Raw genomic sequence first — 14,713 nt, forward strand, 5'->3', positions numbered from 1 at the left:
GTCAGGTTATTCCAATTCCGCTGAGCATTTACTTTTGATGGGGTTGGCTTTATGTACGGGACGTGAGCCGATCGATTCAAACAACATATTCTATTTATTTAGCATCACTTCGCTGTCTGTACAAATGTTGCTGTAAAATGTACATCCATCGTCTGCCTTAAAACAAAAACAAAACAAAAAAAACACAGGGGTGGGGGAAGTTTAAATTGTTGTATTTATAGGGAAATAACCGTCACATTTCAGATAGTGGAGTTTTGTAATCGAGCTAAGATGCGCAGCGTCGATAGTTTCGGTGTAAATAGCGGCCGCCGCCGGTCGAGGTGTTTTTAATCCGGCGGGGGTGCAGTCTGATCTCCTCCCTCAGTCTGACCTCCTCCCTCCTCCCTCTCCCACCGCAGTTACTGTTCTCCCGGCCGCCCCGTCTTTATTTAGGAACAAAAGAGGTCACCGCTGCTACACCCCTCTGTTAATTTGGTGTTTGTTTTTGTTTTAACTTTTGCGTGAAACAAACGACTTTCTTCAGAACCCCTGACTATTACACAGTTAGGGTATTTGAACTGTACTGTGTGTGTGTGTGTGTGTGTGTGTATATATATATATATATATATATATATATATATATATATATATATATATATATATATATATAATTATTATTTATTTCTTAGCAGACGCCCTTATCCAGGGCGACTTACAATCGTAAGCAAATACATTTCAAGTGTTACAATACAAGTAATACAATAAGAGCAAGAATACAATAACTTTTGTTCATTTATATATATATATAAATTGGTCCACATGAGCGTGTGGTCGATTTGAATCCATCTTTGTCAGTTCTTCTGTTTTGAGACAAGGCAATCCACGCTTCCATTGTTATTTAAACATTTTCCATCTGCGATAAACAAACAGAATCTGCGGTCTTTATCTCACAGAGATTAGTTTGGTCCGAGTCGTTAAACACACACACACACACACATTACCGCAGAGCAAATACACGGGTACAGCGAGGGAAGATCACGTGTGATTGATTTGCATTGCGCATGTGTCACACCAGCGCCACTGTATCGCTAATAGGTGAAGGCACCAAACCTGTTGAAAGGGCGTGGCTAATAGCGCCCACGTGACTCTACCCTGCCACTCAACTCGTTCATCTCATTAGGAATCAGAAGTGCTGTAGGGGTGGCAGTAAGACTCCCATTGCATAGCAGGTCCACCCATTCCAGGTTTCAATAGGAGCTTGGGGAGCCTCTGTGTGTTGGCCTCTCGTTTGGAGCTCCTTCTCTTTGGAACTCGCTTCCAGGATGTAGAGTCTGTCCAGATCTTTTAATTCAAGCTCTTTCGCTGTTTTGGAAAGCGCTGTCATTGCAGCCCTGGCCTTGTTGCACACAGAAACACTGGAACACGGTCAAAGGTGTTTTAATCAAACAGAATACCGCGTCTTAACCTTTTCAAGCTTTCTAAACATCAAGGGGTCGTTTCCATGGCGCTGTGTAAAGCAGTCCCTGCCCTGCCCCGGGTTCTAGGCCAGCGCTGTATAATTTTCCTTTGAACTGCTGAGGTTGCTTGTGCCGACACCACAAGACTCCCGTGTGGTTACATTGATCAGCAATCCCAAGAGCTTTTCCAGCTCCAAACTCCTCCAAGAAGTCTCTCAGGCTGGAAGATCCGAGCTGCCTGGTTTCTGGGTTTAAGCAGTAATGTGATAGCAGTTATCTGGGAGAGAGAGAGGAAAAACACATTGTTTTGTATTTCCAGGCTGAGGGTCTGTATGCACAGCTAAACGCAGGGCTCTGTAATGGATCCGTTGATCTCATTAAAGCTGCTGCTTTGAGAGGAGAAACATCAGCGGCTGCCCTGCTCCACAATCCCATTTCCTGTACAGAGCAGCTGGTTGAATTCCACAGAGCAGAGTGAACACAGTTTCATGATCAGTGTGAGAGCGTTCGGGATATAAATATATACAGTTTATTGAACTCCCAATTCCCACCGCATAGCCCTGTTAAAGCTCTTCTGCTGTTCACGATATTACAATCAGTGTTGGCATGGCTGCAAAGTCATGACATCATCCTGTGGAGCACTTCAGCCTGTAAGATCTGTGCAGAGGGAGATGAATGCATTATTGAGAGAGCGCCGTGTTTGGGGCAAATCTTCCAGGTCCAACTCTGTTTTTTCAGTCCAGAAATGAGCGATACTTCCATTTCTAAACCGTGTCATTGGATCCCATGTGATAGTCTTTCTTTCTTTCTTTCTTTCTTTCTTTCTTTCTTTCTTTCCTTTGAATTCACACATTTGGTGGTGGTTTCAAATCCGTTCTCAAATAAAACAAAGGGTGTTCCATTCCGCAGCCTCTAAGGTGGTTCCCAGGGTTGTGTGAAGGCCATTGAAGGATTACCTGTGATTATTAAAAGTGCCCAAGCTGTGCTGGCTCCCATTGTATTTACTAAACGCTGTTTAACACAAAACTCACGCATGTAATACACACTCTGCAGCTCAATTATATACTGCAGCCCCTTTACTGCACCCACTGGGTTTAGTTTAGTTCCAGGTAACACATGAGCCTCTTGAAACCCAATGCCTAGGGCCCGGTTACTATCCTGTCGAATTCTGCACCCTGCTAAATGATCCTTTTCTTTCCTGTCCCAATGCAGTGTGTAACGCACGGGGCGCTTCAGAGAGCAGGTGCTTGTTGTAAGGCAGGTGGAAACGCACTGCAAGAAGCACAACAGAAGGCTTGGAAATCACATTAATGGGGTGCCTTCAGTGCTGGCTTTATAGCAGGAGATGGATGCCAAAATGGGCAGCTGCAGCTTTCTAAAACCTATATATATATGTATAATATATATATATATAATGTATGTATTTTTGTATGTATGAAATGCTCTTGTTTTTCTAGGAAAGCAGTACAGCTGCGGGTGGGGAGTTTGTTGCTGGATAACTTCACTGGGACGACTTGTTCTCTAAATATCTTGCTATCCCTGAATAGAAAAGCGTCTCTTCTTCAAGTCCGATCCTCTTGTGAATGTTTGCAGGTGTTTTCCTTCGGAGTGGCTAAACATCCTCCAGTGTTTTTTCAGGAAACCGCAGCGTGTTTAGAGGCACAGCCTCTCGCATCCCACTGTTAGCATTTAAACAAGAAGGTGCCTGATTTCAGAGCTGGGCTTCAGTTCATAACCTCATCACCTAACATGACTTGGCAGCAAGCTAGCAAGCTAGCAAGCTAACAGCGGCCGAGGGCTGATCCACAGCAGGCGTCTCTCTCTAGCTTCCTCACTGGGCAGTCAATGCAGGTTTGGTTGTGGACTGTTGTTTTGGTTGGAAATCCTATTCAGGAAATGGTATACTCTTGTATCCCGTTTTCGTTTCTTACTCCTCCTACTACCAGCTGCTTTATAAAGGAGTAGCCGCAGTCATCTAGGTGTGCTGGGGAATGTGTTGCAGGTGATTGTTAAGAGATCTGTCTCTGTAGTATTGCACTACATTAAGTATCAGCTGAAACATTTAGGTATTTGACTTTTAAAGAGGTCATAAAACTGGGCTCTATCAGTTATCATGGAAAGGCGAATGCAAAACGTTTGGCTCTCAAGGTGTTTTTTTTTAAAGCTGCTTGATCTATGTACATGACCTTGCTTACAGTATGAAAATGTTACGTATTTGGATCCTACCTGATTTCCTAGATCATTGCCGGGTATATCAAACTGAAATGTATTTGTAACAGATGACTCGGAGATACAATTAGCGATGCGTCGTTTTTCTGTGTCGCAATTAAAAAACGAAATGTTTTATCTTGACAAAAGCGAGCTTTAATAAGAACAAACCTGCAAATAATTCCATTAAACTGGGTTTGTCAGTTTAAACCCCCCCCCTAAGTGGGGTCTAAGCTGTCCGGTATAAGATTCTTCCATTGAATAAGCCCTCCTGGTGTTCAGAATGGTCTTGGGGGCACCCAGTCGCGAAGCCTTGGTTGGGTGATCAATGGAAAACAACACTTTAATAAATGTAATGTAAGAAGTCCTGTTTGGGTAACAGTAGCCCATGACCCCCATTAGCAAGGTGAAGTAATGGACAGCAGACACGATTAGGGGTCCTGATGCTAATAACGGGGTTCTGCATCCACCTCCACAGCTGTTCAATGTCATTTCAATGTCATGCACGTGTTGTTTTTTTCAGATGCTAGTTGGACGAAGTCTGCTTTTTTTTTGCCAGTAGACCACCCAATGACATTCAAAAGAGGCTTTATTCACAGTTTTTTTTTCCATTTGTTCCTTTTCCTCAGCGATCTAAAAATGTGGTGGGCCTTGCATGACCTTTGCATTCCCGCGGAGTGCTTGAAAACACAATACGAACAGCGGCTCGCTTTCTTTCTGGGGATGTAATAAAAATAACCTTTGAAGGGAGTCGCAGACACTGGATTTATATTCTAGGTGGCGTTGTCTCCTCCTACACTGAATCGGATGAAAACCTTCAATTGAAAACTGCCTCTAGCTCTAAATAAGTGTTGTGTTCGTCCCAACTGCAATTTAAATATACAGGGGACGGCAGCTCCTGCATTTATCCCAGGCTCAAGATATTATTTGAGGATGAACAGCAGTTAAAGATGTGCAACAGTGTAACGAGCGCTTACTGTACCCACAGGGGCTGCTTTTCAAAATCCCATCTTCTCCTGTGTGTGGATGTCATCCTGCACTTTCAGGATTAACATTCACAAACAAATCGGAGAAAATAAATGACGCGCGTTTTGGATCGACTGTCGGCATTTGTGGTGTCAAAACAAAAACAGGACCACCAGCTGTCCGTCCTACAGGATTGCAATCCAGGGATTGTGCAGGGAAATCCTGGAGGTGTGGCTGCACGAGAGTCCGTGGTTTTATTTGTGTGTGTGTGTGCGTGCGTGCGTGCGTATGTGTGTGTGTCCGAGTCCTAAAGGCAGACCTGCTCCACTGGGGTGAGGGGCTGGAATGTGGACTGGTCCCCGGGTGGGAGTCTGCTTTCCTCTCCCAGTATAAAGGGGCCTCTGTCAGGCCGTGTTGTTTTTAAGGCAGCCCCTGGCTTTTGACTTTGCTTGACTCCTTCTTTTTTGAGTGGTTCTTATTTGCTGAAGGGCTTGTATTAGGTCTGTGTTGAGGTGCTTTCACCTGACTACAGGATCTGCTCTTCACTCCTGCCTGCCTGTCACACAGTAGACATGCCCAATCAGCCAGTGTCTTTATAGTGGTAAGCACCAGCACCATCTGGCGCACTGCAGGGTATTGCTAGCAAAGCAAAAGCAAACTTGATGCAGGGTGGCAAATCACAAGATGGATTTTACAAATATGACTGATCTGTGTTACATGTACAGCTGGCAGCTGGAACTTCAAATGTCTTTAACCAAATTTCAGTCCATTGCACTGATCTGATTGGACTCAATTCAATAAAATCCTTTCCGGTCGCTATCTTTTTTTGATTTGCAAACTTTTTGATGTCAGGTGAGGTTGACGGCGTTTTTTCATTTCTTTTTAGTGCACGGTTTGCTTTGCTTTACATTTAAAGAATTCCCCTTTTCCTCTACGTGCAGAAGATGACACTCGTTTCACCAGGACAGCTCCTGTCCAATCTGACGTCCGGTCCCACTTCCAGTGTATTTGTGGGAAGTGTGGGAGGCAGCATCCCGTTTGCAACGCCTCCATGTAGACAAGCACACGTCCCATCTCTGAAAACACAACACAATGGGACAGATCCCAATTAGAAACAGGTACCTACCATCCCAGCATTCCTGATCACATACCGGACGTACGTCTCCTCCGATTGAAGGGAAAAGATTAGAACACGAAACCACTGAATAGAAAAATAAGGACTTCCCTTTTACTGTGTAAGCCCCGCATTGCATACCACACGACTCACAGTAGCTTTTATTCAAGGAGAACAATCGCGATCTGTCTGTCGTTCCTGTAAGGGGTGTTAGACAGGGTTTATTCAGGTTCTGTGCCAGGTTTGCACCACTTTGGTTTTTGCAAAACGACAAGGATTTCCTCCACAACATTCTGCCATGTTGCTTCACAAATGAATGGAGGTGCTGCTCAGGGATGGGTTTGGAAGGCGGGTTGTCGTTTGTTGCAGAAAACTAGAGCAGCTCTCCCCAGCGGATCCTCGATAATTGTATTTCTGTTTAATTTTAACCCTTAGATTTCCATCGTTCTTCGACCAGTCTTTTTAAAGAGCAGAGCGTCACTGCCACATGTTAACCCCATTGTCTGCCCTCCATCCCCCTTCGGGACCCCCCCCTCTCCCTCCCGTTTACAGCAGGGACGTGCTCCCTCTTTCAGCCGGAGTGGTGATGTCATGTGTTTGAAGGATTGCCTTGATAATAAAGGTGGAGTTATGTGTTGAATGCTGGGATCTGTGTCAGCAGCAGCAGCAGCAGCAGCAGGGCTGGCGAATGCATCAGAGACTGTGATGTGTGATGGATGGGGTTAGGAGACGATGAGATCACAAAGTAAATGAAACCCTCGATGCTGTTGGCTTTCTACTGTGCTGCGCTGGTAATTTCTTTAGCAGGTTTTTCTTTTGGGATGGCTGGGTTTTAAAGGCTTTGGCACATGCTAAAACGCTTACACAATGCTGAATTGAGGTACCGTACGCTCTGCAGATGTCAAACGATTTTAAACTCCTCAAAGGTATTGCGTTTGCAAGCATCCTGGACTGCAGGGCAAGCTGGTAGTTTTAAAGGCTTCCCATCCAATGTCTCTCTTCCATCTCGAATTCTCTATGATTATTTTCACCCTGGTTATGCAGCATGAATTTCCTGAATTCAAAAAGAAACCCCAGGAAGGGGCAGTCTGATGAACAGCAGCACAGGGTCCTTTTTTTTTCCATAGAGGAATCCAACAGAAGCTATTCATTATTTTGCCCCACAGTAAGCTAGAATTAAAAAGCTCGTTTAGGATGGACCCACCAGGCCAGTAATTGAAAGCTACGGTAGCAAGCAAGAAGCTCAGGCAAACCTTTTACCTCCTTGAAGATTTAGCATTATTCCAAGGGCATTTTCTACGTCAGTGTTTACAACCATTTCAGCCCTGCTGTGCTTACATTTCCCCCATTTAATTCCTTTGCTTGCATTTTTAAAATCTGGCTTCCTCATGGCGACTCCCACTGAAGGATGAAGGCAGGGCAGGAGCAGCTGCAGGTCAGGGTTCAGAGAGTATGAAATGTGCCAAAGCGTCATTTCATTTCACAGCTGTGGCAGACTAACCCCTCCTTCAGTTGCTGTGCTTCCAGTGTTTGCTGTCCGATCCAGTCTGAATGTGTAGCAGATGAGGATTGATTAGACGGTAAGGGAGACTTGTATGAATGCACAGATATTTGAGAAGAATTCCGTGTTTTCATCCCAGCCCCGGAATTCACTTTCCTTCATTCAAGTACACCCTTGCTTAGCTACTAAGAGCTGCTGTGCAGGTGGAGGTGTCCTCTCGAGTTTCTTTCAGGGTCTGCTTTCTGTGTTGTTTGTGAAAAGGCATCATCAGAATAGGTTGGTTTGCTGGAACTAGTCCTGCTCATTTCTTAAAGCCCTCGTTAATTTATCTTTGCCGTTTGCATTTTGAGGTAAAGGCCTTCATTTGCTTTGAATGCAAAAGCAGCTTTTAAACCACAAACTTTTCCTGAAAGCTTAAACGTCTACCACAGAGCAGCGTTCCGGCGAACCAGCTGTGGATTGTGTTCAGGGTGGCCCAGTGCAGCAGTCATAAACCCAGCCTGCGGATTTTGAGAAATGGGTTAGAAGAAACCAAAATAAAGTGCGTCTTTCACAGCAAAGGCTGAAGTGGAGCGTGACGCTGCGACACGGGGAGAGGACCAGAGAGAGGCTGGGAAAGTACACTCGCTGGAGAGCAGCAGCTCGCTGCTTTTCATGTGGGATCCCCTGAAGTTCTATTCTAGACACTAATTGCTCCTGAAGACATGTTTCATATTAGTGATCTCCATGACGGCTTCTCTCTCTCTCTCTCTCTCTCCTCTTATAATGCTGTCAACAGTTCTAAATGAAGAAAGCTCTTAAGCTGTACCCCAGGGCACAGTAGTAATCGCAGTAGTAGCCCTATACTCTAGAGGGTGTGTGTTTGTGTGAGTGAATTGGCTGTATAATACTAATGGATACATTCCCATGGCTGTTTGAATATTACTGCTACTCCCTCCTGACTCTAAAGGGCCTTCATAATTGATTTCCATTACAAAGATCCCTGCACATGCAGCTCAGCTTGTGTGTTCTCGTAGGCGTGCAGTGCACCCTGCGCGCTGTGCAAGCTGTGTTAATAACGGGTGCGTTGATTCAGGAGGGTTCGTTTCGGGCTGGAGAGCTGTTTAATCTCGTTGCCAGGTGATTCCGGGCTGCTCCAGTGCCTTACGGCACGATCGCATCCCGCTGATGTTTTGGCTTTGCCTTAAAAAGATCTGGGAAGCACATGGATTGTTAAAGGGCTGCCCTGCAGATCAGTGGAGATGGGGGGGTAAACGTGGAACGAATCAGGAGAGGATGTCGGGCTGCTTTAGAAGTAATATGGTAGGGATTTAGTGGAGGAGCTCTTGTATGGCTTGATAAAACCTGTTATGTTATACAAGTAATTGCACAAGCTGAATGCAGGGGTCCTGTGGCAACACCTCACGGACCGAGGTATTAAAGGCTATATCTTGGGAACACCTCTTGTCCACTTTTGATGAAACTAGGCATGAACGTAAAAAGCTATTCCACAGTATATTGTGTAAGATTGCAGGCATGGACGTTGTACCTGAATTCTGAGTGTTTCTTTAGAAAGGGGATACATAGAAAAACTGGACTGCTATTTAAATTCATTTCACTTATTGTAAAGCTTATAGGACGAGAGGACCAATTTAAAACACCTTAGATCTCTGCCGTTATAGAAATATTATATATATGTTCTGTACAGTGGAAAATAAGAACCTGCACGCACACGCACACGCACACGCACACGCACACGCACACGCACACGCACACGCACACGCACACGCACACTGGGAAGAAATGACACACAGTGTAAAAATAGTGTGCAGAAGCACATGCCTCTGTTAAAGACTGCTTGCTCTCTGTGTGGGAAGCCTGTGATCGCCAGCTTTATGATTTCGTTGGCTTCCTCTGTGTAATCTCGCTGTGATAGACGTCTCCCGCCAGCGTGGTATAGCAATGCGATCTCGCCTCATCTCAACTCTCTTTTTTTTTAATTTTTTTTTTTAGGCGCTCTGGGTGGGTGAGACGGGACAGCAGTATTCTGCACCTTTGTTTATTTTGATTAGGCTGGTATTTAAGTGAACTGATTTGACTGACAAACGCATTTCTTTCTATATATAATGAAATTGATGGCTTTTTAAATTGCGCCTCTCAACTGTTCCCCACCCTGAATTTCGCAGACTGAAACAACACAGCTAAATCAGTGAGGTAAAATGAGAGCCCCGACTGCGCATGAATTTATAGGCAATTTGTAACCATTCGAAACGGGAGACATTCCTTCTCTAATTCTTGCCAGCTGGGCTGTGTTGAAGTTGGCTGTTTGCTGGGACAGAGCTCGACTTGTTTGGGACTTGACGACTGCGCTGGTGGAGTCTGCTTTCCTGCTTTTTAGATGCCAAAGAAATTCAATTCCAAGTCCTTGCTTCCCAAGCGAGTCTGCAGCGTTAGTGGAGATCAGCTTGTGGTGTAGGAGCTCAAGTGCATGATAATGTATTGCTCTCTCCTGACGTTTAACTCAGGACTTATTCCACAAGGTGAAAGGAAGAGGCATTGAGGTAGAGCTCAAATCTTTACACTGCGCTTCAGGGCCGCGGGGTCTTTTCATTCCAACTTCAGCTCTCAATTAAATTATTTGTTCAATTGGACATTCATATTTTTATGAAGGTATTTCACAGTTGATGCTTTTCAAAATGCACTTGATTCAAACATTTTGAGGCCTGGAGAGAAGTGTTAAATGTGTCCAATTAATCAAATAATTCGACCAATTCAGTAATTGAGAGCTCTGGGGTGGAAGCAGACACTGAGTCTGACTGCCCTGCTCCAGGGTGTTCGAGTTAGGGTTAATATGTAATGAGTTCATCATTGCAAATCCCCTAAAACTCCTTGATTGCAAAATTAAAAAAAAAAACCTAAGGTTTTCCCCCACCCCCCAAACAAAATTTGCACCCAGATTTCCCCCTGAGCACTTCCCCATTCTGGCAGCACTGCTGGGGGTCGCTGTGTCATCCCAGCATGATGGCACAGCAGCGTGATGAAAAAGGGGAAGCGCCCCTCTGTGTTAAAATAGATGTTGGCAAATGAACGCCTCTGCTTTTAAAAAGTCCAGCTTGACTCGTGAGACCTTGTGATGCGCGCTCACACAGTACAGAACAGAGCGTGAAGGGGCAGTCATGGAAACTCCCCGTGCTGCAGGAAGACACGGTTCTTCCTGAACAGCCTGCACTGCGTTCTCTCCCACGGTGCAGCGACACAATTCAGAAACTGAAACGCCCAAAGACAACAACAAAAAAAGCGGGTTCAATTGATCTTTCCTAAGCTCTCCATTAACCGTACAATTCCAACTGTACGCTAAATTAATCAGTTGGAGCAATTAAGCTTCTAAAGCACTTAATTGGCCCTGTTAAGTAATTTAGGACACAGTTGGAACAAAAACCAGGACTGACAGGGCCCCTCCTGGACCAGGTTTGGAGATCCCTGATCTAAAGCAGTGCTTCCAAACCCAAGGTTTGTTTTTTTTGGCTGTTGAAGAAGTCTGTTCACATGCGCTCGTTCTCGTGGTTTCTCACACAGACGCTCTGCCAGGAAACTGAGCCGCTTGCAGGAAGTGATGTCATGACGTGACTCTGCTTGGTTGCCTGTGCAGGCTCTGAGATGTCTGCACTGATGGGATGATAATGATTATTATTATTATTATTTCAGAGGGACCACCTACTAGAACTGACTTATCAAACTAAATACAGTCTGTACTACTAGAGAACCACACAATACTACTGTTGTCCACATGTTTGGAAAACCATAAAAGAACAGTGAGAAATGAATGTGTCCACTTTGCAGTGTCTGGAGTGTGGTGTGCTGCTATGTACATGTTGAATCCCTGGAGCCAAGCTCCAGGGATCTCTCTAGCCATCCATACCAGTAAGCAATGGGTACTGGTGGGTTTAGTTGTTCAAGGGGCCGAAACCAGCATGCACACATTCCTCTTTTTTTTAGAATCATTTTTGGTCTGGTTTAGATACAGGTAAAGAGTGCCCTAGCAAGACGTTCTCAAAGGAAAGCGTCTCTCAGTTTTATTTGGGTGCTGTGACACGGTTTAGCGAGTCTGAGGCGATGTTGTGGTTTTCAACAGCAGGTGTTGCTAAGGATGTCTGTGTCGAAGCACAGGAACCCACTTGAAAAGGCATTGCGTGGTGCGAGTGTTTAGATTTGACTCAAAACTGAACTTCCTGTATCTCCTGCAAGTTCCAAATAAAAGATTTATTTCATATTGTGGGGGGTGGGGGGGTGGGGGGGGGGGGCGCTTTCATTGCAAAAGATATTCTAGAATGGAACACAAGCATGTCGTCATCGAGGTGCTGGGATGATTGCTAGTTCCCGGTCGTGTGTTCTCTTGATGGGAGTTAACTGAAATCTTCTGTTTCTCAGCTTTCTGCAATGGGAAGTGGGTGAACCGTGCAGGGTCGTCTTACTAAGAGAGCAGACTTGGGGAGGGAGAGCGGGCTGATCAGAAGTCTAGCCAGGGAGGTGATTAAACAGCAAGTCACTGGAAACCCAGCCAGGTGCTTTATTTATTTAGGGGGGGGTTGGGTTGTAGAGTAGAAGGGGCTTCCTGACCCTCAGCATCTGGTTCATTTAATGGTAAACGGTGAGGCACTGGCAGACGGCAGCGCTGACACACATGAATTAGACGGACTCTCCCCACTCGTTTCCAGAGAGACCCGTCCCTGAAGTTCAGAGCAGCAGATCGGAGACGCTCAGTGTTGTGATATTGTGCTGCTTCACTCTGCATCCCCTGATTGCTGCAGACCTTGCAGAAGAGGCCGTGTCTGCCCCCCTCTCAGCTGGGACCGCACGTCTCTTTAGGGCTGCAGTTGGGATGCCGTCCCGGTCCCCTGCAGCGCGGCACATTAGCGCTCTGGCGTGTAATTAGCAGCACATCAAACGCGCCCCCCTCCTCTCGTCCTCCTCCTGGCTGGAAAGGCAGTCTTGGCGATCTCAGACTCAGAGCTGGCTTTAATCCTGTCAACAGGAAACCCCCTAAGTGCTGTAAATCAGCATTTCAGTGACCAGAGAGTTTCTTCAAATGGCTGAAAATGTCTGAGAGCTTCTTTTGTTTTTTTTGTTTCTTTTTTAAATGGCTGCAGTTTTACATTGGGTGAATCCGTGGTTCAGTTTCTTTATGGCAGATTACAGTAACGTGTGTCACAGAGACCACTGGACTGGACACAGCAACTCGTAGCGAATTGTAACGTGTCTCTCCAGGGATGAAATCACTTTGTAAACCTCATAGCTAGGAAACTCATTTGCTGCAAATCTGAAATGCCTTGTTTTGCATTGAGGAGCGCGCATCGATCCACAGCGGGAATGTAGTTTAACATCGGTGCTGCTCGCTGTGGCTCTTCTGTTCGTGATGAAGGAAGAACATCAGTCCCTGACCACATTCCGGCGCCTCCTCAAGACTCACCTCTTCAGAAAGCACCTGTAGAACTCCTCTGTTTTTCGCCTGGGACACTTATCACCCTTCCTTAAATGCGCTTTACTTGCTCTTATCTGCCCCCTATTTTACTGCATTTAATCCTGTACGTCAGAGTACTGTAATCTGCCAAGTGTTTAATCTGTAGTATTTTGTATTTAATCATATCCTGATGTAACTATCACTGACACTTATCTGCTGTATCATTGAATGTATTTTGTCACACTTGTACTTGCTTGAACCAAAGTCATTGTATTTATCTTGCTCTTAATTGTATTATTACTTGTACTGTGATTCTTGAAATCTATTTGCTTACGATTGTAAGTCGCCCTGGATAAGGGTGTCTGCTAAGAAATAAATAATAATAATAAATAATAATAAGTAGAACAACGAGAGGAGACCACGCCTGAGCCTCTCTGTATATTACACTGTATAAACAAGCAGCCATGGGAGAGGGCTGCCCAGAACACAAGGGGTCAGTCAGTGTGCTTGAGTGCGAAAATAAAACCATTACTCTTTGAGGAGCAAACGATTCGATTGAATCTGTAATGCGATTGGCTGATAGTGTTGTCTGGAACCAGAAGACTGGTTCTGCACAGTTGAGAGTTCAGAATGTCAGTCCCCACCCCCCATTGGTTTTGCCTCGCTCTCCTTACTGCTGAAGTAGGTATTTGGGTTAGTTTTAATATTATTATTTGTTTATTTAGCAGGCGCCTTTATCCAAGGCGACTTACAGAGACTAGAGTGTGTGAACTATGCATCAGCTGCAGAGTCACTTACAATTACGTCTCACCCAAAAGACGTAGCACAAGGAGGTTAAGTGACTTGCTCAGGGTCACACAATGAGTCAGTGGCTGAGGTGGGATTTGAACCGGGGACCTCCTGGTTACAAGCCCTTTTCTTTAACCACTGGACCACACAGCCCTATGGTTATGGTTGCCCTACGGCCCTATTAATTGTAGCCTGTGGTTTCCACCAGCGTCGTTACATAAGGAAAGTCAATCCCCTTTTTTATTGGAAAGCAGGGTGGTTTTAACAAGTTGTTCCTGGTCGTTTCAGAATTCCATGAACCTGCCTCCCGACAAGGCCAGGTTACTGCGGCAGTACGACAACGAGAAGAAATGGGACCTGATCTGTGATCAGGTAAGTGTGGGATCCAGCAACACTTCCTGCGTCTCTCTCTCCTGCCTTCCTCTCCCCGTTTCTATGTCCAGACACGGACAGGAATGATAAGGGCAGGAGACCTCTAGCGTCAGAAGTGATGTCAATTCTCAAACAAGTGGGGTCTGTATTCATGATCTTAACAGAAAGGGAGGGGCGGCTCGATGTCAATGTGTTCTTATTGCACTGTATGTTTGTGAGTTGATAAATAACCCCAGATGGCTTTAATATAATGAGCTGTAGAGATCATTCACAGACACCGTGCCCCGCAGTAAAGCGGTAGAATTAACAAACAGCTTTCCTGTTGTTTTTCCAGGAGAGGTTTCAAGTGAAAAACCCGCCTCACACCTACATTCAGAAGCTCAGGGGGTTCCTGGATCCAGGAGTAACCAGAAAGGTAAAAACCATTTCAATGCCTTCCTTCGTTCGTTCGTTCGTTCGTTTTTGGTAGATGTGTATTTATTTTAACTGCTTGTCTCTGCCTTGCTCAAGTCTGACCAGCAATACAGCAAACTGTTCAAAGGGCTTGCAAGACAGGTCGAGAACGTCCCTGCACTGTCGCACTCCTAGTCGATTTGCAAAGTAGCTGACTCAGACTTTCAATCTGCATTGACAGAAATTCAGGAGGAGGGTCCTGGAGTCCACTAAGGTGCTGAGAGAGCTGGAGATCTCCCTGCGGACCAATTACATTGGGTAAGAACCGGGACTTCTCTCTTATTGGATGAAACAGGGATGATTGATGTTAACCGGGCAGCAGTCTCCAGTAATCACAACTGCTAGATTGCGTTTGTATAACTTTGTTGTATTACTATAACCCTAAGGGCTAAGCCTCGACCTCGTGGTGTTCTGTTACTGCTGGGGGGGCGGGGGGG

The 14,713-nt window shown here is 45.4% G+C and overlaps 1 protein-coding gene across 5 annotated transcripts in view; it reads left to right on the forward strand.

The window, feature by feature from the left end:
• Positions 1–14,713, forward strand: part of LOC117971064 (formin-like protein 3) — a 38,594-nt gene that overhangs the window by 1,092 nt on the left and 22,789 nt on the right. For all 5 annotated transcript variants that reach the window (XR_009311439.1, XM_059011595.1, XM_059011597.1 and 2 more), the window contains exons 2-4: positions 13,740–13,823; positions 14,158–14,238; positions 14,458–14,534. Coding sequence is in view for 4 of the 5 variants with exons in the window: in XM_059011595.1 (XP_058867578.1) it covers positions 13,740–13,823; positions 14,158–14,238; positions 14,458–14,534 (242 nt within the window). In the remaining variant the exon portion in view is untranslated. The remainder of the gene's footprint in view (positions 1–13,739; positions 13,824–14,157; positions 14,239–14,457; positions 14,535–14,713) is intronic.

The sequence above is a fragment of the Acipenser ruthenus genome, chromosome 42, assembly GCF_902713425.1.
Source record: "Acipenser ruthenus chromosome 42, fAciRut3.2 maternal haplotype, whole genome shotgun sequence".
Taxonomy (NCBI): domain Eukaryota; kingdom Metazoa; phylum Chordata; class Actinopteri; order Acipenseriformes; family Acipenseridae; genus Acipenser; species Acipenser ruthenus.